Here is a 27,543-nt window from a genome sequence, read left to right on the forward strand (position 1 = left end):
CATTACCCAGCTTGGCCACCCTTGGGGAGGAAGATACTCTCATATCTGGCTCCTGCAGGCACCTCCCCAGTTGGGCTGAAACAGAGCTGTGAAAGCTGGGAGAGTCTCCCTCTGCCTGCCAGGCAGCAAGGTCCAATGCTGCTGGGCTGAGTGGGCTGTCGCATTAGTGGGGTACAGGAAGGCACTTCAGAGTGAGGCCAGCAAGGAGAATGGCGTATCTAGGGCTCCCATGTGTGCCCAAGCTGTTGGGCCAAGGGAGTGTTGGGGAGATGTTGTCCACCTGCCCTTCCTCTTGCAGAGATACCTCCCTCCAGCCCTTGCTCCTCTGGCTCCCCTCCCACTGCTGGCAGGTTTTTCAAACTGCTGCCTCTGCTTTTGGGCCTCAGCAGGACAAATGGAGCATGTCTGTCCTCCAAAGGTGGCTGGTGTCTCATCTCTCAGAGTATTCCAGCTGTCCCTGGTGTCTACTCCCTCTAATCAGCTGAACATAGTGCAGTGTGGTCTCGTGTTCCCAGAGCAGATCTCCAGGGCCGGGTGTGCAGAGTTCCTGGGCTCCTATCCCCTCCCTGCTCTGTTCCTCTTCCTCCTGCCTGTGGGCTGGGACAGGCGAAGGGCTTGGGTCCCACTCCATTGGTGCTCTGCCACTTTACCCTTTTCTGTGTGGTCTTCTCTTCTCCCCCAGGTGTAGATGGTCTGTTCTGCAGTCTTCAGTTCATTTTGGGGTTTAATTGGATTTGATGTAGTTGCTTCCTCTGTGTGTGTGTGTGTGTGTGTGTGTGTGTGTGTGTGTGTGAGTGTGTGTGTGTGTGTGTGTGTGTAGATGTCTGTCTTGCCTTCCTACTCCTCCATATTCAGCCTCCCCTCCTGGTTGCTCTATTTTTATAAAAAATATTAAATATATAGACATCCAGAAAGAAACAAGTAAAATTAAAACATTTTAATATTAATCATAAAGTTAAACATAGAACTTTCATATGACCTAGATTCTGTGCCTAGGTGTATTCCCTCAGAATTGAAAACAGGGACTCAGAACAGGCATTTGTTATGCCTGTGTTCGTTGCCACATTCTCCCAATAGCCAAGAGGTGGAAACAAGCCAAGTGTCCATGTACAGATGGATTCATAAACAAAATGTGCTATAAGCATATGATAGAATATTATTCAGCCAAAAAAGGATGAAATTTTCTTATCTGCTACAACATGAATGAGCTCTGAAAACAATTTGCTAAGTCAGATAAGACAGATACAAAGGACAAATGTTGTATGATTCCACTTAAATGAATTATCTTTAATAGGTAAATTTAGAGGAACAAAAAGTACTTTAGAGGTAAGGGGTTGGAAGAATGGGAGAGTTATTGCTTAATGGTTTCAAAATTGGGGTGATGATGAAGTTTTTGGGAATAAGTAGTGGTGATAATTTAACGACATTGTAAATATAATTAATACCCCTGAATTTTATATTTGAAATGGTTAAAATTTCAATTTTATGTTATATATTTAATATATATAGCCACAATAAAAAAATTGTTCTTAATTTTTAAAAAGCATTCAACAAACTATAAAGAAATATTTGTAAGAAATATCTTATAAGTCACAAAAGTAATAGCTTTTTTTCAGTTAAAAGACTTAAAATAATAGCTTTTTATCAGAAGAAGTTTTAGTGGCATAAAAGAAAGCACAGTGATTCTTTCTTTGTATTCAAATAAATGCAATTTAGAACAATATCAGCACTTTTCGGTTGTTAAATTTTTTCACATATAGGCATTTTTATCCTCTGCTGGGTGTATTATAAATTGGTAATGACCTTTCTGAAGATCATTTTGACAGTATATATCAAAAACTTTCAAACCTGTAATGTGTTTTTAGAAATCTGGAATATGTAGGTTTTATGTATAATTTTATTTACCAGACCATTATGCATTACAGTGAAAAAAGGAATCCACTTAAATAAATTATATTTTCTCTATCAAAGGGAATATTTCTCCATTAAAAATTATTGTTTTAAAAAAATGTATTGGTATGAGGGAATGTCAACAACAGATTGTTTTTTTACAATGAACATTTACCCTTTATAAAAATTGAAATACAGTTCATATACACGAACGTTTTATTAAGGAACAGATGGTGGAAAGCCTCTCCCAGTTCTGCCAACCCCTGGGAGTTTCAGTTGCTGCTCTGGACCCCCACAGACCCCAGTGCCTCCTCTATCACAGCACCAGTCACATTGTGTCTCCAGACAAACTGTAGGTTCAGCAACGGCAGAGCCTTTGCTTCACCCATGTGACTATCCAACCCGCAGCCCAGGGCCTGTTTCAGAGCAGGAACTTGGGAAATGCTTTCTCAAGGACCCAGATGCCTGGTTCCCTTACCTTCCTGCCTCTGCACTGTTGTCCCTGGATTGCCTTTTCTTTCTATCCCAGCCTATGCAACTCTGTTTTTATTGTGCAAGTCCTAGCACAGATGCCAGCTTCCCCGGGGTGTCCTTCCTGAGCAAACTGACGCTGTGACTTGTCTCCCTGTAAAGCTTCAAGCTCTCACTGCTTCTACCACCAACTTGCCACTTTCACATAAGCTCTCCAGCTTGGTACCTTGAGGTTTTTTGCTTGTTTTGTTGGATACTTCTTTTCTTTTCATGTTACATTCCCAATGAAATTTTGTTTTCTAGTGAGGCTGTTGACATTTGCCAACATTTATCATTAGGGAAAGCTAGTTCCTTTAGACAGGTATGCATAGCATGTGGAACATGGTATGTACATGTAAAATCATGCTATTTGTTTCCTGTCTACTTCAGAAATGGATTTTAAAATGAAATAAGGTCGTAAATTTAGTTAATGGTATTGTACCAATGCCAAATCCCTGCTTTTGATACTATACTGCCAATATATAAAATGTCACCATTGAGGAAAGCTGTATGAAGGGTACATGAGAACAGGTACTATTTTTGCAATTTCCTTTAAGTCTATAACTATTTCAAAATAAAAATTCCTATGAAAACGATTTGAGGCTGATTAAAAATATAAAACCACATTAAGTATTAAAATAATATGTAGATTAGAGGGGATTTGAGGCTGATTAAAAATATAAAACCACATTAAGTATTAAAATAATATGTAGATTAGAGGGGACATACAGATTTGGCTGTGCAAGCTTATCTATTAAGTTTTATAATATTAAAAGACTGGTAACAACCTAAGTGTATGACTATTGGTGATTGTTTTTTGAGAACAGCACCAAATAGAAATGGATTGATGGTATTTATGTATTATGCTTTTTTTTGTATGTATTGTTTTGTGAAAGTTTTTCCAATATCCTGTTCAGTTAAAAATATCAAATGATAAAAAAAAAAGAACAGATGGTGGAAAAGTAGAGATAATGAGTGGAGACTTTATTTATGAGCGTGGCCTTGAAGGGGAGATAGAAAATGGGAGGTAGAAGTAAAGCAATTTAAAGAGGAAAAAAAATAGTAGAAACTTGAAGATGTTTATAGACTACAGGGAAGAAACCAATAGAGATACAAAGATTTTAGGAATCTGTGTGGCAGTGTATGATTTCCTTTAGGCCATTTACTATGTTGAAAATAGTTTGGAGAACCTTATAAGTCTCAGACCCAGATAGTATTGCCTTGCATGAGAACTCTTCCAGCTTATTTGTTTTTGACTATGCAGAGAGGAAGAGAGGGAGAGAGCTAGAAAGGGGAGTGAGAATGGAGGTTGGCAGGAAGGGTGAAGAGAGAGAAACTACCTTGTGAACTAGGAGGGCATTAATCCCTGAGGTTATTAGCCTTTGGAAAACTTTAAGGGGTATTTTGATTAATGACATCCGATCACAAATTCCCAATGCCCATTTCTTTCTCTTTCTCCCCTTGGTTGGGGTTATGCCTAATGCTGTGTTCAACCAGATATTTAGTAATAGTAATACGTTTGTATTAATGCAGATGATGATCATAGTTTTCAAAAGCAGTAAGCTTATTATATAATAAATATTTTTTGCATTTAAGGGACGAAAATACTGAAGAGTTATTGGACTGCAAAGAAGAACTTGAGCAAATGGAAATAGAATTAAAAAGGCTGCAACAAGAGGTTTGTACCTGGAACTTTTATTATGTAGGACTGCTAAGTAATTGGGAATTAATTTTTCTCCTTATAATTTATAACTTTTACTTTAATGAATTATGAGGTTGCTGATGCTTAAGGAAATTTGATGACTTTTCAGTGTCTCTCTTCACAAATGCTAGAGCCAAGATTAGAAATCAAGGTCTTTGGACTTTTCTTTTTTCTGTCAGTGTTACTCCAACCTCACTAAGATTCAGAGGAGCCTCTTAGGCCGAGGGCAGTTCCAAGTTTCTCTTTTATGTGCATTTGACCTCAGTGGGCTTGGAAGCTGGAACACCTGTACTGTAACCTGTGCTGGTTATATGTGTCTCCTTAGGTCTCTGCTCTTTGATGGTGCTTTATGTTAACTTATATACAATAGAATGTTTTTTGCTTTTTCACTTTTTTCTTATTAAGATAAAAATTTTTTACTTTAAAAAAATTATTTTTAGTTTACTAAAGCTTTGTGTTTTTTAATGTTGAACCAAGATTGTTTAAGAGTTCACTTATTTTAATAACTATAAGGTTTCATTTCCATTTGGAGGTAGTGCTTGAGGTCTTCTTTAACCATAAACGGTAGGACTGTGGTAAGCTGGACAATTATTTCTTTTCCTTACCCTAATGTGTCATTTTAAATTGAGGGAATATTCTACTTGCAGGATCATAAACTGGAACCTTGCTAGATGAATAACACTGGGAATCATGATATTTATTTCTAAATATACTTTTGGTAGCAGAATTCTTTATATGTGTGTTCTGTCTGAAACAGTGATTCTCGATCTTTTTGATCTCAAGACTCTTTTCCACTCTTGAAAATTAATAAGGATGTTTAATGTGGATTTTATCTACTGGTATTTACTATACTTGAAATTAAAACTTAAAAAAACTAAATATTAATTCATTCAAAAAGAATATACAACCCATTCTATGCTAAAATTTATGTTAACCAAATAACCATTATTCCCCCCTCTCCCCAAATTAAGAAGACTGGTACTTTTACATTTTTGCAAATTCTTTAATGCCTGGCTTAATTGAAGACTACCAGATTCTCATATCTGTTTTCTGCATTCAGTCTCTTGAGATTTCACATGCTATGTAGTCTCTGGAAAGCTCCATTGCACTCTTGTGAGAGAATGAGAGCAAAAGGGTAAATAATGTTTTAGTATTATTTTGAAATAGTTTTCGACTCATGAACTCCCCGAAAGGGTTTCAGGGACCCACAGATGTCCCTGGATCGCACTGTGGTAACTGCTGTTCTTATAAAAGGTTGAATTTTAATTTGCCTGAAATGACATTAAGATATGCAATACTAAGCATTCCCCTGGAAGTATTAAAAAAAACTCAGCAGAATTTTGTTACATTACCTGGATAGAAACATTATTTTTCCAAAGTAAGTAATGATGAATTTTAGTAATTCAGTTTGCCTCTTCTGTGTTATTATCCTGTATTTTAAACTTAACTTTTTCACCTTAAGTTAATTATAAATGATTATGTTAAGTAGAAGTCCACTTATTTTAAAATATCCTAAATACCTTTTATATTCCTATAATAACATTACATAAAAATTTGTGTTAAGTAGAGGTTCACTTATTTAAAAATATCCTGAATATTTTCATATTCCTAATACAGAATACTACAGAAAAATTGTATGTAAGCGTAAGTTTGTATATTTATATGTAAAAAAAATATTTTAAAATACTTTTTGTTCTTGGTTTTAAAAAAACTTTTATCTCTTCATTTAAAAAAAACAACTTGAGATATATAATTTACATACCATAAAATTCACACTTTTAAAGTATACAATTTTTTTATTATTTAGTAAATTCATCAAGTTGTGCAACCAAAGGTTATCAATTTGAAAATAGAAAACAATATTAAGATATTAATATTTATTTAAATTTAGAACATGAACTTGCTTTCGGATGCTCGTTCTGCAAGAATGTACCAAGATGACTTAGATGCACTTCAGGAAAAGGCAATCAGACTTGATCAGCTGGAAAGTGAAGTCAGCAGATATAAAGAAAGGCTACATGATACTGAATTTTATAAGGCAAGAGTTGAGGTATGTTGCATAATTTAAGCCACTCACAATTCTTTTCTTTGAAATTGTTGCGATTTTTCAAAGTGCATTTCAAATGCACTTAATAAATGTAAGGAACTCTTGAAATGTTGACAAACTGTAAATACTTCCAGGTGTTTATTTTATGATAGGTGAGCATATCACTTAGACTTGTAAAAAGGGTTTGGGGACATAATTAATTTCATTGAATTCTTTGGGGTTCTTCTTTCATTCCTTTATTTTGCATTATAAGTAGGGAAAACTTGAGTCCTCTCATAGTCAAAATAAAGTGTGTATCTCTACTAATTCAAACATGTTCCTAGAAGTGAAAGCAAAACATATTTCTCTTTGCTGCTCAATGCAGAATACTAAAGTAGGATCAATGAAGGCTCTCTCAACACATGCTCATGCTCCTTCCCTTTCTCTCTCTCCCTCCCCTCTGAATATTTTTCTTACTTAATGGTTGTGCTTCAGTGTTATATGAAGTTGAGTTTGACAGCTAGAATTTGACAGTGCTTGCTTCTGCATTCTTTTTTCTTTTTTTAGTTTCTTCATTGTAAGTGGGAGAATTTGGTTCACTTTCATTATGGGGATAAGAAAGCTGTATGCAAATTCAAGAAGTGAAAATATTATAAGAGAAAGTAGTTAGAAACTAGTTCATTCCTGCTAACATAGATTCAGAAGTGCTTGACAAAATATAAGCATGCTGAATTAAAAAATAAAAAATCATTCATCATGACCAACTGTGGTTTATTCTAGAGATACAAGGATGGTTTGTTATCATCAGTCAGTGTGATACACCACATTAACATAAAGAAGGATAAAAACCATCAATAGATGCAGAAAATGTATTTGACAAAATTCATTCATTCATTATAAAAACTCTCTCAACAAATTGGGTATAGAGGGAATGTACCTCAACATAATAAAGGCCATATATGACATACAGCTAGCATGAAAATAGTGAAAAGCTGAGAAAACCTTTCCTTCAAAGATCAGGAATGAGACGAGGATGCTCACTCTCACCACTTTTTTTCATGATATTGGAAGTCTAGCCACAGCAATCAGACAAGAAAATGAAAAAACAAAAGGCATCCAAATTAGTAATGAAGAGGTTAAATTGTCACTATTTGCAGATGATATGATACTTTATGTAGAAACCCAAAAGACTCTACAAAGAAACGATTAGAATTTCTATATACTAATAATGAAATCTGTTGCATTTCTATATACTAATAATGAACTAGCAGAAAGAGAAATGAAGAAAACCCATTTACAGTTGTATCAAAAAGAATTAAATATCCAGGAATAAATTTAACCAAAGAGATGAAAGTTCTCTGAGAACTGTAAGACATTGATGAAAAAAATTGATGATGACAAATAAATGAACAGATAGACCATGCTTATGGATTGGAAGAATGAATATTTTCACTACCATACTACCCAAAGCAATCTACAGATTCAGTACAATCCCTATCAAAGTAACAGTGGCGTATTTTTGCTGAACTAGAACAAATAATTCTACACTTTGTGTGGAACTACAAAAGACCCTGAATGTCCAAAGCATTCTTGAAAAAGAAGAACAAAGCAGGAGTTATCATGCTCCCTGATTTCAAATTATAGTACAGAGATACAGTATTCAATGATATAAGCACAAAAATAGACACACAGATTAATGGAACAGAATAGAGAACCCAGAAATAAACTCATGCTTATGTGTTAATTTATATATATTGACAAAGGAGTCAAGAATATACAATGGGGAAAAGAGTCTTTTTAATGAAGGGTGTTAGGAATACTGGACAGCTACATGCACAGAATGAAATTGGACTACTTTCTTACTCCGCACACAAAAGTAAACTCAAAATGAATTAAAAGCCTAAATGTAAGACCTAAAATCATAAAACTTTAAAAGAAAACAGGTAGTAAACTCTTGGACACTGGCCTAAAAAGCCTCTGTACAGCAAAGGAAACTCAACAAAATGAAAAGATAGTCTATTGAATGGGAGAATGTATTTTCAAATTATATTTCCAATAAGGCGTTAATATCCAAAAGATATAAAGAACTTATACAACTCAATACCCAAAACACAAATAGTCCAATTAAGGAGTAGGCAGAGAAACTGAATAGACATTTTTCCAAAGAAGGCATGCAGATGGCCAACAACACTAATCATCAGGGAAATGCAGTTCAGAACCACAATGAGATATCACCTCATGCTAGGCAGAGTGGCTAGTGTCAGAAAGATAAGGGTTGGTGAGGATGTGGAGAAAAGGGAACTGTCACCGTGCACTGTTGGTAGAAATGTAAAATGGTGCAGCCACTATGGAAAACAGTATGGAGGTTCCTTAAGAAATTTAAAATGCCACACAACCAAGTAATTCCACTTTTGGGTATTTACCCAAAGAAAACAAAAATACTAATTTGAAAAGATGTATGTACCCCAATGTTTACCCTAGTATTATTTACAGTAACCAAGATATGGAAGCAACCTAAATATCTATTTATACATGAATGGATAAAGAAGAAGTGGTATGTGTACACACTGGAATATAACTCAGTCTTAAAAAAGAATGAACTTTTGCCTTTGACAACAGCATGGATGGGCCTAGAGGATAAGCTAAGTGAAATAAGCCGGAGAAAGACAAATGCCATATGATTGCACTTGCATGTGGAATCTAACAAAACAAAACAAATAGACTATAAACAAGGAGAGCAAACTGGTGGGGCCATAGATGATGGAGGTGGGGGAGAATGGATGAAATAGGTGAAGGAGATAAAGAGGTAAAAACTTTCCAATTTTAAAATAATATGTCATGGACATGAAAAGAACAGCATAGGGAATATAGTCAGTAATACTATAACAACTTTCTCTGGTGACAGTAATCACACTTACTGTGGTGAGCATTTCATAACGTATATAATTGTCAAATCATCATCATACACCTGAAATTAATATAGTATTGTAATCAACTAACTTCAATAAAAAAATTTTTTTAAGTAGTTAGGACATTTACCAGTAAGTAGATCTAATGGACTTCAGAAATAGGGTGCATATTAATTCTTCAACAGTTATTGAAATGCATTTATGCATGGCACTGCTAAGGAATCTTTAGATACTTTACGATCTATAAATGCCACCATTTTAATATAGTTTCTCTTGACTTTAGTTTATATACTGCAGACATTATGTGAGTCTTATATTTTACTCAAAAACCCCAAACCATATACTTTCAAGGTATAGTTTAAGTAGAGAGAAGTCTTTAAATCTATTTCAGTAAATAAATAAAGCCCTGGTTCTATTGAGATTGTGTCTTAAATATTTGAAAGACTACTTATACGTAGTTCCTTATCCTTGTGATTAAGGAATTTAAATATATCCTGATAATTTCATGTGAAATTATAATAGTATTACTCATTCTAATGTAAGTACTGAGATTTTATTTGCATAATAGCTTAAATTCTGGGGGACAATATGAAACCAAGAAAACATCAGCTGTATTTATATTCCTCAGTGCTTTACTCTTGCACGGAATTGTTGGTGAAGACAGCTTAATGTCTTATTTTACAATAAAGAATTTTTATGTGTCAGAGTTAGAAAATTTAACAGATATTAACCCATTTGTTGTAAATAAAGCCTATTTGAAATGCTTTTAGGAATTAAAAGAAGACAATCAAGTTTTATTTGAAACAAAAACCATGTTGGAGGACCAATTAGAAGGCACTCGAGCTCGTTCTGATAAATTGCATGAATTAGAAAAAGAGAATTTACAACTAAAAGCTAAACTGCATTATATGGAAATGGTAAGTATTTTAAGGTAACATGGCCTCTAAGAAAAAAAATACAAGCTGCTTCTAATTTCACTGCAATGACAAGGATGGCTAGTGCCCTTTCTGGTTTTAATAGAGAACTAGCTAAATAAATTATTACATATAAATTTTATATAAATACAGGAGTGGTAGAATTTTATGCTCGTTCAAAATTATTATTTATTAATTTTATCTTCTACTTTTCCAAAAACCCTAAAAAGCTATTGTGTAAACATGCCTTTAAAAATACAGGAATAAAACTATTTGCTAAAATTTAGCATTGGGTAGGAAATTATTTATTATACTACTAAAATGGTATATTCATATGAAGAAATTTTCAGTGGCCCAGAGATTACTTTTTAAGGATGTCAGACACTGCTCAGTGTAATGACCAGTAGTAGTGATTGTAACCGACTATTACCTTCCAACTGTCAAAAATTTTAAGGAACTCAAAATTTATCCTCATATTGTTCAGTTTCTGATAAATATGAGTAGTAATAAAATATTAGCTTGAAATTGTACAGTTTCTTAGCTTCTTTTCTCTGTCTCCTCCCTGCCAATGAAAAAGGAACGTGATATGAATAGAAAAAAGATAGAAGAATTAATGGAAGAAAATATGACTTTGGAAACAGCACAAAAACAGAGTATGGATGAATTATTACATCTTGGATGGGAGCTGGAACAGCTATCCAGAACTAGTGAACTTTCTGAAGGTATTCCCTATATCGTTTTAATTTAAATGATGAGTGAATAAATGAAGTCATATTTATGCTTACATTTCTAGATATTTTATTGCAGTTTTATATTCCCTGCCTGGAGATGTCTCTCTAGATATGATATCTAGAGTAATTTTAATTACCACATTCCTGGATCTGGTCCTTATCTTTACATGTCTTACAACTCAACTTTATAAGTGCAGTGACAGATTTGATCAGTTGATTAGGCATTATTTCATGTTAATATCACAGGAAGCTGGAATACCAGTTTATTAATTTATTTTGAAAAAGATAGCCATCTACTAGATAGTACAGAAAAGTCATACTTAGCTGGTCAATCTGTTCTTTGACTAGAGGCAAACCTAAGTAGAAAGTCAAAATGCAGAGAAAAGATTCTTAGGAGAATATGTAGCCAGATTTATAAAAGCAAGTTAAGGATCTTAATGGCTATTTTCATCAATATATGTAATCAGCAATTTAGGATTATACCTAACAACAAGTCCAGCCCAGTTATACCCTGGAGATGATGAAAGACCCTTAGATAAATTTTTAACTTTTGACTCTTTCTTCATAGGCTCCATATTGACTTGTCCTCTTACTTAAAGCTGAGCATATACATATATTTATTTGGCTTATAGCTTTGAGAATGCTAGTACTGCTATGTTTACTGAAATTACATTTAGGTCACATTTATTTGAATAAATTAGACTGATTAGAATGAATTAGACTGGTTCCATAATTCCTCAGTTAATCAGTATTAGATTATTTCACCTGCTTTCCTTCCTTTTGCAGATATTTAATAAGCATCTACCATGTGTAAAATATAGCAGGCTGCAGATACAGTGGTGACATAGATATAAGGTCTAAGAAAGCTTATAGTCTGGTGCTAACAGAGTAATTACTTTCACAGATGATTTGTCATATTTATTACCATTAGGCTTTTCCTAATCTTATACTTGAGAACCCAATTCCAAATTCTAGGAATTCCCTTTGTCGTATAAGTGATTATATTCAGCCAGTGAACTTGCTGAGATGCATCTTAAAATACCTGTGAAACATTTTTTATTGTATTCCTTACAAATTGTTACAAGGAAAGCAATTCAGACTTAAATGTTTTCTATACTAAAGTAGTTAAAATTACAGTTTTCTCATCTGTTTAGTGAGAACAATAACAGTAAATACCTTGTAGGGCTGTTGTGAAGATTGAATTTATTAATACTTATGATGCCCCTAAAATAGTGCTTGGTAAATAGTAAGCATTTGAATGTTTATAATTATCATTTTCATTATATCATCATCATCATCCTTACTTGGGGTTATAGACCTGCAAATCCATTCTAATGGGTTGTAGTTTGGTTTTTTAAGTTATACAAGGGACTTTCTTTATAGAAAATTTGGAAAAAATATAAAATGCGGAAAAATATAACATGAGAAATTAAAGAAACTAATACTTTCTTAAGTCACTTTTACATTTCACAAAATTTTTTTCCAGAATTTTTTTTACACATGCATAGATATTTTAGACATTATCAGATCAGTGTGTATACAATTCAGGTTCTTTTTCACCTAGGATTATAACATGGGTAGATCCCCATGTTGTTAAAAATATGTTGTAAGTATCCTTTTAATTCTTCAGTGTCTGACTTGAAACTTCTTTCAAACACAGTTACTGTATTAAAAGTATTACTAAGGTATATTGTATTAATAGCTTCATCTTGTTTAATTGAAATGCATGACTACAAATCATGAACTAGAGTTTTAGGAAAGAAGACTTGGACAACTAATGGAATTTTAAAAGTGAGTGACTCCCTAGTACATCAACTTTTAAATGATTAATAATATGCAGGCTAGAATAAAAGCTAGATAGAAGAACCGAGGCTTTCTTTGCTCAAAATGTAAGGGATAGTCTATCATACCCAATTTGGAAAGAATGTATGCTTGTGGGGATATTATTTTGTGTGTTCATATTTCTTTACTTTTTATGATGGAGAATTTCAATATACACAAAAGTAGACAGACCTAGAAATGCCCTCCTATACTTCTGTTGCCTTTCCTGAAATTGAGGACTTTAAAATAAATTATAGGTGTCATATTTTATTTGTAAACCCTAGTATTTTTATATTATCAAAGTAAATATTTTTGCTTAATTAACAGATTAAATGAGTCTGCTGCAGGGTTACTTAAAAGTAACTATTTTAGCTTACCAAAGAGGATCATTTGCAGAACTAGAAACTGAATTTTCTTAATTTAAAAAATGTAATGCTCAAATCTGTTTAGATTTTTTTTCTTTGGCAAAGTGAAGTACATATTGTTCTTTACACTTAGGTTTACTAGGGATTCTTCATTTAGAGAAAGACTTTTTCAAGGTGACCAGTGCATGCTGTCTTTCCTTTTTCAGAATCAGATTAGGATATTTTAACCCAAACTGTCCTTTAATTTTTGAAGGTGTGGGGATAGGATACATTTTTTACTTCTTACTTGAATCAAACAATGACTCCAGGAGAGAGCGCACAGGGTAATAACTATATTTTGCGCAAGTAACCTAAGACTCATTGAACTTAAAGTGGCTGGGACATTGTCAAGTAGTTGATGTCTCATGGAATGAGAGCTGAAACTCTAGTCTCTTCAGTGTAAATTTTGTACTTTTTTCCCCCACTAGAATGCTTGTGGATGCATTAAAAATTCAAGATTTACCTGTCTTTAATATGTTATTTTTGTGTGTGTATATCTTGTATCACTGTAGAAAATTTTATAAAGTTCAGGACCAGGTGATATAGTACATTTATACTCAACAATTTAAATAGTAAAGAGTAAACACAGATTTACCAAATATATATTTTTCAATATTTTAGCACCACAAAAATCTTTGGGCCATGAGGTGAATGAATTGACATCAAGTAGGTCATTGAAATTAGAAATGGAAAACCAGAGTTTGACAAAAACTGTAGAAGAACGTGGGAGTAGTATGGATTCTGCAGAAGGTATCACTTCCAAAGTCCTGAAAGTTGAGAAAGAAAATCAAAGACTAAATAAAAAGGTAAGTACAAATTAATTTTTAATGTAATGTCAGAAAAATATATGTAAAAGTATCAATTAATAGCACTGTCATAAAGTACTTATTTTCCAGTTTTTAATGTACTCTCATTTTTTTAACTTACTATGAAAATTTTCAGACACATAAATGTGGAGTAATGAACTCCTATATTTATTATTCAGCTTCAACAATTATTTCTTACTTCTACCCTGTCTACTCTCCCTACAACCACTAGATGATGTTGAAATAAGTCCTAGACTTGGTATAATTTCACCAATAAATATCTCAGTATATATTGCTAAAAAGTAAGGAATTTTTTCAAAAAACAAGAACAGTGACATTATCACACTTAAAAAATTAATGGGTTTTGGTCAGTATTTCAGTTTCTCCAAATCTGTTATGATTTTTTTAACATTTTGTTGGAATCTAAATCCAAGTAAGATGAATATGTTCAATCAAAAAAGACTCAAGTCTTTTTTTAGTGTATAGATTTATTCTTTTTTCCTAGCAAGTTTTCTCTTGAAGAAACCAGGATTTTTGTCTAACTATACCCCACAATCTAGATTTTGCTCCTTGCATCCTTTTTGTGTCACTTAGCAAGTTCTTTTGTCTCCTATATTTCTTGTTTAATCTGTAGGCATAATCAGGTTCAAACTGAGTTTTTAGTAAGAATATTCATAAGGAGTATATTTCAATCAAGGGGCACATTGATTGATTGGTTGTCTCTCTCTCTTTTTGTGATGTTAGTTGTCATGGAAATCATATGCTTGGATCCCTTAATCAAAGTTGCAAAATTTTGATATTGTTCTTAATTTGGTAGCTAGCTTATTTCTATAAAGAAAAACTTTCTCTTAAAAATTATTGGTTTAAACAAAAATCAATCATTGGTTACTCTGAGGAATAGCTCTATGGAAAAAGCAGGATGAATGTTTGATTCTTTTCCTTTATTTACAAGTTTCCAAGTAAGGAATTAGTTCTCTCATACCCTGAGATAATGAATGAGTTTGTCTTACTGTCATTATGACCTCATGGATTTAAAATATTTGAAGTGTTTCAGTCCACTGCATTTACGTTTGTTACTGTCATAACTCTTTAAAATGGTTCCTTAATCCTTAGGACATGATCTTAGCACTCCTTGTAAGCTACCTTGCTTTCTGCCATGACAAAATGTTCTAGGCTCCTCTTAAATATTTCTGGCCTGAGACCTGTAAACAGTCATTTCTCCAAAAAGCCCTTGTTCCTTTCAGTGGTAAATGGTTTAGAGACCACAATTTAGGCATTACAAAACCTGAATTTTAATAAGGCTTGGTTGAATCAGAAATATCCAATTGTGTGATAGATCCAAGTAACTTATTTTTGCATATCTTTCTGCATACACTCATACATACACATTTTATATAAGTAGAATCATGTCATAGGAACACACATGATGTTTTTTATCAGGAACACCTGTCATCACATTTTTTCCTCCAAATGTGCTTTCAATTTGTTTCCAGTTCTTGGCCACTGGGAACAGTATTGCAATAAATACTCTTACACATATGTCTTTATGAATTAGTTTTTATTTCTATACATAGTCAACCATGTCTAGTTTTTCCTTTGATAGATTCTGGGTTTCTAGACTTGGTTATGAAAATCTCCCTAACCCTTACAATAGTGGTTTTGAACTATAGATTCATGAGAATCATTTTAAAGACTTGTTCAAACAGATTGCTGAGCCCCCTGGCCAGAGTTTCTGATTTGGTAGGTCACAGGTAAGGGCTAAAAGTTCTTATTAATAGGAAATTCTTAGGCGATGCTAATCTTGTTGTTTTGGAACCATGCTTTGAGAACCACTGCCTTAGGTAATGTGAAAAGACTCCTTGATTTTCTTAAAAAATTTTTACTCATTTAAAACATTTTTTATATCTTTAATCCATTAACCAATTAATAAGCATTTGACAACCAATATAGTGTGAAAGTGTAGGAGTAGCCATTTAGTATTTGGAAGTTTAATTTTGGTTGTCATTATACTTGAATCTGGAAATTATAATTTGATTTTGAAATTAGCTTTGCAGTCTAATTTGTAAATTCTTAGTGATTCTAACAATTTCTGATAAAGTCATTGCATGAAAGATGTCTTGTAAACTGAATGTTTCACTTGAATTTCACTGACGTAAAACAAGTGTAATTGAATCCTGTTATCCATATATTTCAATCTGTAAAGGTAGAACCATTAGTTATTAATAGCTAAAAGCTTCCTGAACATGGAAATTAATGTTGACTTGAGTTCCTGGATAAGATTTGCAACTTGACGCTTTCGAGATAATATGGAAAGACTTTTTTCCATGTGAGATTATCTTCCATTGATGTTAAGGTTCAAGTAGAAAAATTAAACTTCCTGTACATAAAATGATCAAAATTCTTAGAATTCTTAACTATTTAAATAAATTTCCTATTAGCAATGTATTTAACATTTATTGAAGTTATTTTAAAATGTATGCAAACAAAATGTCATAGAACATTAAAGGGAAATATTTTAGAATTTTTTAGATTTTCAACTAACTATGGTTTACATAATTTTCTGTCATATTTTAGGAAAGTTGAAGGGAAAGCTTAAAATTTTTTAAATTGCCATTATACTTAATAATCTTCTGGTGTAAAATTTTGCCATACCTGTGCGTTAAAGTATCTGTGGAAGAGGGCTACAGATTCTGAAGTCCCTGAGTAGAGGCGGAGGGAAACACCCCTGTACTCTACCCTCACTGAGGAGGGAGAAGTGGTGGCAGCAACATTTCTGGGTACTTTCACATTTGCTTTCAAGTGTTGATTGGTCATTCTCATTTTATGCTTGAGGAAACTAGATAGATTGAATGACTTCCTAGTTTAAAATTTCTCTTTATTTTTTAGAAGTAAAATTATTTGTTTTATATTATATAGGTATAGTTCTCAGGCCACCTATAAAAATACAGATTTCCATAGAGCTACAGAACAAAAATTCTATAGCCAACCATGAATCTGTACTTCTGTAAGTTCTTAAGGGATTGTTTAACACACTGAATTTTGAGAACCAGTACATTAGGCCATGATATAAATTGGATGGATTAGTTCAGATGTTCCAGGGGATTTTGTTATTTTGATGTTCGCAAATTAGAATTCTTTTGGGGAATGAATACACACATACATACATATACACCCATATATATATACACACATGTAAAATAGAGCAATATTTCCTGAAGACTAATGTATATATACATCGCAAAATTTATTTAATTAAAGACTTGTCAAAGAAATCCAAGTAAATATGTGTGTATATTTCACCAGTATTCATATTTGAAATTAAAAATGTAACTATATATAACTAAAGGTGATTTTGAGTAATAGTGAATACATTATGAACTCCTGAAAGACATGAGCTTTCAAATGGATAGCTTTCAAAACCTTCCTTTACAGTTACAATCCCTAGAAAAAGAGAATTCCCAACTTGACGAGGAAAACTTAGAACTGCAGAAGAATGTGGAATCTTTGAAGTGTGCAAGCATGAAAATGGCTCAGCTACAACTAGAAAATAAAGAACTGGAAAGTGAAAAAGAACAGCTTAAGAAGGGTTTAGAGCTCATGAAAGCAACTCTGAAGAAAACAGAACGCTTGGAAGTTAGCTACCAGGGTTTAGATACCGAAAATCAAAGGCTACAGAAAGATCTAGAAAACAGCAAGAAGAAAATTCAGCAATTAGAGAATGGCATTCAATTCTTAGAGATGGAAAATCAAACATTGCAAAAAAACCTAGAAGAGTTAAAAGTATCTAGCAAAAGACCGGAACAGTTAGAAAAAGAAAATAAGTCATTAGAGCAAGAGACTTCTCAACTAGAAAAGGATAAGAAACAATTGGAGAAGGAAAATAAGAGACTCCAACAACAAGCAGAAATAAAAGATACTACATTAGAAGAAAATAATGTGAAAATTGGAAATTTGGAAAAAGAAAATAAAACCCTCTTCAAAGAGATTGGTGTTTATAAAGAATCCTACATTCATCTGAAAGAATTAGTGAAAGAGAATAAGGAGCTCATGAAAAGAGCATCTATTGAAATAAAAACTTTGGTTACATTACAAGAGGTAAATATAATTACTTAGATTTAAGACAAATATTTTATGTATTTTTAACTCAAGGCTTAAAAATTTTTTTTATTGGAACCATTAGTGATTTGCATCATCTGGTTCTAAGTTGAAATTTGGAATTAAAACTATAGTTTACAAGTTTCCTTCTTTTCTTAAACTAAGAAGTAAATGTGAATTTTTTTTTTAAAGAAGTTGTGGTAATAAGGCTTCCATGTGATATCTGACTTATTACATTATAATTTTATACTTCTGTTTCAAAATAATATTAAAATATTTGATCAAGACTAATACTGCATGCTAAGTAAAATAGGAAGCATAGTAGCTACTGTTTATTGAATGTTAACTAAGTACCAAGTACTGGGCTAAGGACTTCATTAGTTGTATTTCTGTATATTTGTGTAATTTTTATGACCAGTTCTTTATAGTTATTCTCTTCATTAGATTAGGAAACTGAGGTTCAGGATCACAGCTAATAAATGGCAGAATCAGATTGCTGGATTCAAACCCAGACCTTAAAAATTCCAAAGTCTTATGAATTTTAACCTCCAAGCTAGAGAATGCAAATCAGGTTGAACTTAAAAATCAACACTGAACAATTGGCAGTTGCTTAAATCTATGTGTTGAAAATAATTTTGAGATTTATAAGGGTAGGTTGGTAATAGGTCCTATGAAAAATGGTTGGTGTGTATTTGGAAGATAGCATGCTTGGCTCTTTTTTGCTTTCCCTATTCTATACTATATATATGATAATCCTTTAAGTTCCTTAAGCACTCTGGCAGAAAATCATATTGGGAAGTCTTCATTTCTGCTGAAGAGGCATTGAGAGGGACCACTATTAGCCTTTTGTTTTATTCTGTGTTCTACAGTCTAATAGACATAGACTTCAGGTTCTTATGCCTGAACTTCTAAGAATGCCCAATAGTTCTTCAGATGAATATCTTAAGCCTTTTCCACTGGGACAGAGGTTTTTGGGGTGGGAGTGAGTGTTGTATCCAACATACATTCATAAGAAGAAATATGCACTAAAGTTCTTGCTCATTATTAAAAAGTGAATGGATGTGTATACTTTTTCCCCAAGTTCTCAAACCTAAGGTATGTATTCAAAAGTAAAGGATTTCACCTTTTAGTTTGAACACTATAAAGTTAAAAAGAAGTACTAGCAAAAAAAACCAACACTGTTTAAATCAGTTTATATTTGTTGCTTAACTGCTTTTCAATGATAAAGGAAAAGTTCAACAACAAGATTTCTGTCTGTCTTGGTTTGAATTACATTGTTCCGTTTGGATTGGTCAAAAGTTCTCTCAATATTCTTTCATTCTTAGAGATCCTTTTTTCTCTCTGTGTCTCAGCTTCTTTGTATTCCTCTTCTCAAATTTCTATTTAATTTATCATCTCCACTGTATCTAATCTGCTTTTGAAACCCTCCATTGTATTCCTTAATGATTGGATATCTAACTGAAATTTTTTCCTGAGTTCTTGGATATTTTTTTGTACCTCCATTTGCATGTTTATGATTTTTATATTGAAATCTCTTTTCTGGAAGATTGATGAGATCGGTTTCATTTGACTCTCTTTCTGGTGTTTGTATGATTTTGGTTTGAACCAGGTTTCTTTGACGTTTTATATTTGTATGTGGCGCCCTCTAGTGCCCAGAAGCTCTACTCTCTGGAGCTGCTCAGCCCCTGAAGCATTGTCGGGAGTTGCAAGGGAGCGGTGTTGGTGCCTGGGGGGAGGAAAGAGCTGTTTCCTGTTTCCCAGCTGCAATGCCTGTCTCCACTGCCAGAACCAGTGGGCTAAGCACACAGGTGTAAGCCTCTATGCTTTGCGATTGTAGTTGCTGTAGGCAGGGCTTCCCTCTGGCTGGCCTGACACCATGGCAGGGGCTGCCGGTTTGTGAGTCAGAGGCAGGCTGGCCGGGAGGAAGGCGTAGCAGGCTGCATGTCACAGTGGGGGTCCTTGGAATGCGTATCTAGTCAGGGGGATGGAGCACCTGAAGATCATGAAAGCTCCCAACCTGCTGGGCAGAGTGTGTCCGGACAATTTTGTCTACCTGTCCTTTCTCCTGAGCAGTAAGCTCTGTGTCATCCTTGCCCCTTTAGCAGCCCTCTCACTGTTAGGAAGTCTCTCAGACTGCCCGCCTTTCTTTTGTCCCAGAACAGCTGGATATGGATCACTGTTTTCCATAAGCGGCTGGAATCAGTCTCTCCAGGTATTCCACCTGTCTTAGCTTTTCAACTCCACTAATCATGAGAACACCGTGAAGTGCAGGTTTGTGCTCCCAGAGCAGATCTACAGAGCTAGGTGTTCAGCAGTCCCAGGCCTCCAGTCCCTCCCTGCTCCGTTTCTCTTCCTCCCGCCGGTGAGCTGGGGTGAGGCAAGTGCTTGGGTCCCGCCAGGTCACAGCTTTGGTACTTTACCCTATTCCGTGAGGTCTGTTCTTTTCTCCATGTGTTTGCAATCTGGCACAGCCTTCTTTCCTGTTGCTTTCTCAGGATTAGTTGTATTAATTATATTTTCATATTGTATGTGGTTTTAGGAGGAGGCATCTGTCTCACCTCTCACTTCACCATCTTTAATCCTTTCCCTAAACTTTTGAATTTACTGGAATGTGTCTGCCCTGACCTTGATTCTTAAATGAGCATCATTCATTCATCCAGCAAATGCACAGCAGCTTCTGTTCTGGGTGGGGTCCTGGGGCCCTGCCCAACTGTGGATAAAGTGAAGGTTCCTGTGGCCAGGATTCTCACCTGACCCTGGTTGAGGTTGGAATTATTATCCTTATTATATAGATGAAGTCATTGAAACTAAGAAAATAAAATAAGTTGTCCAGTTTTCATAGCTACTTAAATAGAGGGCCATAGATTTGAATTGAATTTTCAGACTGTGTGTTAAACAGTTTTGAAGAAAGCTATGCTTTTGGAACTAGATAATTTATTATATGTTAAAACCCAGTGTTCATGAGAATTAAGGAAATATATGGGTAGAACACAGAACCCAGCACTCTAGCTGTCATCTCTAAAATAAATCACTCATGTTATGGTCAATGTGTAACCATCTAATTGCTCAAATAGTAGAAGTCTCAAGTCTTTGTGAAGTACTCTATTTTTCAGATGTTTTGGGTGATTTATGTTAAATTTAAATGTTGGTATTTTAAGAAATAAATGTTTGTTTTAAACAGTTGCTAAGTCAACTCAAAGGAAATTTAGAAGAAGAAAATCGACATCTGCTAGATCAAATTCAGACATTAATGCTACAGAACAGAAAACTATTGGAACAACATATGGAAAGCAAGGATCTTTTTCATGTTGAACAAAGACAGTACATGTAGGTACCAAATAATTTTGCACTCTGAAATATTATTCATGATTTCATCATTGCCATACCCAGTGGCAGAGAAACTCAATGCTAATTTTTCCTGATTTTTGACATTATTATTTCAATATATACTTTTTTGAATGCTTATGCTTCACACATTATGTTAGGAACCAGAAGTACTAACGTTTATACATGTGGGTTCTGCTCTTTAAGAACTAGTAATATAAAGGAAGCAATACAAATCATTGCTATAATGGAGGTATGTGTAGGAGGTCATAGAAATAGAGCAAACATAGTAAAAAGGAGTACCTTAGTCTGGGAGAGGCAAGGAGGACTTTACAGAGATGGTTGCTTGATCTGAGACTTAGAAGTTCAATATGAGCTCACCTGAGGAGTTTTACCAGGCCAAGAGAGCAAAAAATGTAAAAACACGAAGTATGTTATAGCATGGTATAAGATCTAAAAAGTAATTGTTATTGCCTGGAGCAAAACTGAGGAAGGAGGAACACCGGAACAGTGGGTAAATACTCAGGGGCCACTTCTCAAAGGTATCTCTATGCCATACAAAGAAGTCATTGAAAAATTTGAACAGGAGAATATGATGGAATTTGTATTTTTTTTTAAACCACCTATAACATTTTTCTAGAGTATGAATTCGAGCTTTTGAGAATAGGGATTAGTAAATTTTAAGAAGGCTGTTGGAGTGATCTATTGAAAAATAATCACAAGCAGTTGTAAGTTGAGATCAAAGACAAAGATAAATATGAGAGACAGAACTGACAGGACTAAATCGGATCTCTGTTGAGAATAGAGGAATCTGGTAAAATCAGGGATTTTAACCTGGGCATCTTAGTGAATTAATTGTCTTCGTATTAAACCATGATTCACCTTTACTAAATTTTTCTCTTCCCCTTGTTCCCGAAATGAGAAGCACCATAGTATAATAGAAATAGCATAGATTTTTTGTTATGATACCCATCCTAGCATGTAATTTTTGTTGTTATAGTGAGAAGTTAAATGAATTAAGAAGACAAAAGGAGAAATTAGAAAGAAAAATAATGGATCAATACAAATTTTCTGACCCAGCTCCTCCTAGAAGGTACTATTAACCAAATTTATTCATTCATGGTTTGACAAAAAAAGTTAAGATATCTAATTTTGTGAAGGATTTATATGTTGAATTTTAGGCTGATAAGATTTTTTAAACTATTAGGAGAGGCAACTGGATTACTCTGAAAATGAGGAAATTGATGACATCTAAGAAAGATATTAATCGGGAACATCAGAAATCTCTAACATTAACACCTACCTGCTCAGACTCCAGTGAAGGATTTCTTCAACTCCCCCATCAAGATAGTCAAGTCAGTTCTTCAGCAGGTTCAAACTCTTTAGAAGATGGCCAAACTTTGGGGACCAAAAAAAGCAGCAGTGAGTGTTCAAATTCTTTAAATATTTGTGATTTCTAGTCTGATTTAGAATCGTTTCTAAAGATTCCTCTTAAATAACTTCAACAGTCCTTTGGGATAATAGTCTGATGAATCATTTCTTTTTAATGCCATGTAATTATAAAATGCATTGCACACTGCAATACTGCATAACCACATGATTTGCGATATTGTGTGTTTAGGGATATACTATACACAAAGATACCATCATTTGGCCAGGGAGGGAAAATAGTATAGAAAGAACATTGAAATAAGAGCCAGAATACCTCTGCCAGTTTCTAGTTCTGCTAATACAAGGCAAGCCTTTTTTACCTTTGTGTCACACTTCATAGGGTGATTATGAGGTGTGAAATATGTCTAAGAGGTCATTTTTATAATTCTTTATAACTAAATAGATAATAAGGCATTTTATAATGAGGTTTTATTCTGATCATTGATGGTGTCAAATTGGAACAAAGTTACATTGGGGGGTAGCAAAGAGAAATAGATATAAATTTGAAGACAATGTTACTCAATGGTTTAGAATTAATTGAAGGTTATAAGAATTGAGTGGTTGGTAAATGATCAATTAAAATTAAATAGATATGTGGTGATAGAAGTTTGTGTATAAACTTGTGATTTCATTTTTTTTAATTACAAAAGCAGAAGTACACATCATAATGTATCACATATAATTCATAGTCTTTATATTTCTTTCCTACTGTGCTTAGCTAAACAGCAAGAGCAAAGGAAAGGCCTGAGGAAGCATATTTTAAGAGAGAAAAAAGTCTAGTGTTAGGCCTTCTGAAGCTGTCCAAGAAGTTGACCACTAGCAATGGTCTTACAATATGTAAACAGGGTACTTTGCATCCATTCACACTATCCCCAAAGTCACTAAATAAAAAATATGTATTTATATGTATATAAATGTAGTATGTATGTTTGTATAATTTATATACTTATAAACATATATATTATATAGAATAATAGTGAAATTATATACATATTATATATAGTAAGTATATGAAGTAAATAGGGAAAAACAGCTATAGTTAATACTTCCCCCCAAGATAGACTTTCCTTATGGGCAGCTCTCAAAACACTCAAAATTAACTATAGCCTTGGGAGAATTATCTCTGAGAAGAGTATTTTTTAGGGTAAAGGAGATTTAGACATTCATTATAGGATATGTTTCAGAATGCACCTATATCACTCTAAAAATCCATATATAAGGAACAAAAACCATCATACAATACATATGTACATGTCTACATATATGCATAATGTGTGTTATGCATACATATGTTTGTATTAGTCTCAAGAAAATGATTTAATTCTATACCCCGTGTGTGTGTGTGTGTGTGTGTGTGTCTCAAGAAAGTAGCTTAATTCTATACCCCACATAAGATTATTGTTACCTGGGTCTTTTGCTAGTCTTGTTAGCAAATCTACATGAAACCTGAATGTTTAGAGAGATCAAGTTTTCCTTAAAAAGATGCCAGGTAATTCAACTTTTTCTGCCACCTTTTGAAATAAAATACCTAACATCTTATTAAATAAGAGATGGTAATGGACGCACTTAATTTTTTTGATCAAAGGTACTTCAATGCAGATATGAGAACATACACAAGAAAAGCACAATCATTTTTGAGGGCATCTTGTTTGTTTTAAATATAAATTTGTCATTCCTTTACATTTCCAGAATAAGAATCAGAAGGAAGTAATATTCTCCTTTCCTGCAGTTGTTAGTTTTAGAAGTTTTAAAAGAAACACAAAATCCAACAATACTAACATTCCCTTAATTTCAGTATGGTTTGGGAAAAGAACATCGTATATCTACAAACTAACTGCCATGAGAGGGATCACATTCCACCACTGGCATACTTAAAACTCCTTTTGTCCAGTCCATTGGGAGAGTGTCTGTCTGTCAGTAAAGCAGTCTTTGGAAAACAGTTGAAAACAGAAAAAGTGTCTAAACAAGACAACATGTGCATGCTGCAACCACTCAGCTTTGTTTTAGCTAAATGTCCATTTTTGCTTTCAGTTCATTTCTTTTTAATCATTGATAACAGCTGTGTTTACCAATCTCGTAGAGAAATAGTTCAGATTAAAAGTTTAAATGAATCATGACCATTCCTAATAGCAGTCAAATAAGTTAAAAAGCTGTATGCGGATTGCATTCTCCTTGATGAATGATATTTGTCGGTTTGTCAAAGAGCTTTAATTATTTACAAGATGACAGCAAGCCCCAAGAAAGAGCATAGTTACTACGGCTGTGTACAATATGCTTTTAAGACTTTATGCAGGTTGTTTCCCTAGCTCCTAAATTGCAGTTCCAAAAGATGTTTTAACTTTTTGTATTCAAATCTGATAAAATGTAGTTTATGAATGTTGTTAGTGACTCTAGTGAACATTTTTATTTGTATGCTGTTGACACCTATGTATAACCGTAATTTTCATTCACAAAATTTTTTAGAAATTACCTTTGATTTTTTTAATAAACTCATTCAGAAAGTCCTTCAGAATATCTAATGTTATAAATGCATATTTCTCTGTCATTTTTGCTTGCTTTAGGGTGCTTCCTTATCTATTAGCTTATATATTAAGTGCTAGCATTTATTACTACTGTCAGAATACTTTTCTCTTCCGCCAGTCAACGTTTTGCAAAATGACATTAATATAATTACTAATGTTATCTTTTGAAAGATTTTGCTCAAATGAGTGTATATTTCCATGGTGCTGCTAAAAATACACCAGAATTCAGTTTAAACCAAGAATCCCCTATTTTCTGCAGTAGAGTTTAATAATGAAAGTCCTTAATGAAAATATTAAAAGTTTCTTTAGACTGTTTTAATCATCCCTGGGCACCCCAGTTATGGTTGATGTATTTTACTAAAATGCTCCTGTACAGAATTTGTATCTTCCTAAATTATGTTTTTTCCAGAATTAAGCCTTATAATTTAAAAAGTAGAAAAAAATAAAGGATTGAAAAGCCTTTAGATATCTTCATAATGTATGCTTTGTGGGCCACCAATAGCCCTAATTTAAAGGTAAACCTTTACAACTTAACCAGGAAAACTTTTCCTATTATAAGTGACTCTAATCATTAAGTTCCTGTATTGATAGGACTCTGGCCGATCTAAGCTTTCAAATATATTGTTCCTTATCATTATCTTCAGTGTTTTTCCAAGTATTTTAAAGTATCAAAGGACATATTTCATATTTCATTATCACTCAGCAGCAAGAGAATAATAGCTTTAGTATAGCATACATAGCTGAAACTCAGACATTCATTTCTGTCCTTAATTTCAACATTTAACTCCCATCTGTTCTCCCTTTTTTCTGTTTCTGTTTTTCCTCATGCTCTGACATTAAAGTGGTTGCACTGAGAAGACTGCCCTTTTTGATGAAGAGACCGAAGAATAAAGGCAAAAATGAAGACCTACCATCGTTCCATGTGTAAGACTTTATGACAGTTTAGCTTCTTTCAAATGACTACACTGGCTTCCATTACTAATATTTCACTAACCTTTCTCTGGACTGTGCCAATTTTCTTATTTTGCAAAGTGCGGTCTTCGTCTAATAAAAAGGAGCTGGAAGAATATTTTTTTTAAACTGGCACTGAATTTGCATTATATGCGTGCTCAGATACATATATGTGCATATATTTAGCCATACATGTAATATAAATTTCCAGTGCTTTCTAAGAGTTGGCAGGAAAAAACACCTTTAATTATATGCCATAGAGATTTTTTCCCAAATAAATTTGCTTAAAAAACCTTTAGTATTATGAATTTATTTCCTTAATGAACAAAATTAAATAAATAAATAAAATGGCTTGTAACTCTTGAAAAATGTTTGTCATTCTTTATATAATACTCTGGTTTTTCTAAGTTGAATTGGTAATTATATAATCACATTAAATGTCTGTCACTTTGGATATCATCTCTTTCAGGTTTCTACTGAGTGGTACACTTTATCATTATCTTCAGTGTTTTTCCAAGTATTTTAAAGTATCAAAGGACATATTTCATATTTCCATGTGTAAGACTTTATGACAGTTCAGCTTCTTTCAAATGACTACACTGGCTTGCCAAACTAAATTATTAACAACAGCTAATGCATAACAGCTAAATGCATAAGTGAATGATTTCTTCAGTAACCTGCTCTGACCAAGGACTCTTTATCATTTTCAGTGATGATGCTGTATAAGAACTGCTCTCCATCTTACCTTTATTCATTCCATTTTTGTCACCATAAAACCACACTATGAAGGCTTCTAATTATATTGCACATTACTGCACAAGAGCATGACAGTTGTACAGAGTAAAATTCCTTTTCCTCTCTTTAAAGGGGGTAGAGGTGGGAAAAAAATACTCATTGAAATTCATCAAGCTTTGGCCTACTCATTTCATTCAGCTAAATGCATGTCATAATTAGAATGACATTGTGGTTATAGTTTTTGGTGTTCATTTGCATTAAGCCATAACAAAAACCAGATCATTTATAATACAAAATAGAAATAAGAGCATATATATTAACCATGCTGATTCATTTGCTTTCATTTGCATCCCAGCCATGAATGACCTGGTGCGGTCCATGGTCCTAGCAGGAGGACAGTGGACAGGTAGTACTGAACATTTGGAGGTTCCTGATGATATTTCAGCGGGTAAAAGGAGAAAAGAATTGGGAGCTATGGCCTTCTCTACTACAGCCATCAACTTTTCAACTGTCAACTCTTCTACAGGCTTCATATGCAAGCAGTTGTTTAATAATAAAGTATAGGCCATCTGCTATTTGCACTGTGGTGTAACTATTGGCAACAGGAATTTTAATTTGATTTCCTGTGTATAATTTTGATAGCAGCAACCTGAAATAATTATCAAAACAATCTGGATTTGATTTGAAATCATTTCAAAAATTTAAAACATCATACAAATAACCGAAATCTTTCCTAGGCTTTTAATAATAAATAGCTAATGAGCTAACAAGC

The 27,543-nt window shown here is 33.6% G+C and overlaps 1 protein-coding gene across 1 annotated transcript in view; it reads left to right on the plus strand.

The window, feature by feature from the left end:
• The window catches only part of LOC118922368 (girdin-like), a 107,271-nt gene that overhangs the window by 68,040 nt on the left and 11,688 nt on the right, over positions 1–27,543 (plus strand). The window contains 12 exon segments of the mRNA XM_057497006.1: positions 3,997–4,078; positions 5,994–6,152; positions 9,808–9,954; positions 10,529–10,673; positions 13,529–13,713; positions 17,146–17,808; positions 20,990–21,135; positions 22,133–22,225; positions 22,340–22,554; positions 25,928–25,980; positions 25,982–26,009; positions 27,127–27,329. Of these exon segments, the coding sequence (XP_057352989.1) occupies positions 3,997–4,078; positions 5,994–6,152; positions 9,808–9,954; positions 10,529–10,673; positions 13,529–13,713; positions 17,146–17,808; positions 20,990–21,135; positions 22,133–22,225; positions 22,340–22,554; positions 25,928–25,980; positions 25,982–26,009; positions 27,127–27,329 (2,119 nt within the window).

This window comes from Manis pentadactyla, chromosome 2 (genome assembly GCF_030020395.1).
Source record: "Manis pentadactyla isolate mManPen7 chromosome 2, mManPen7.hap1, whole genome shotgun sequence".
NCBI classification, from domain to species: domain Eukaryota; kingdom Metazoa; phylum Chordata; class Mammalia; order Pholidota; family Manidae; genus Manis; species Manis pentadactyla.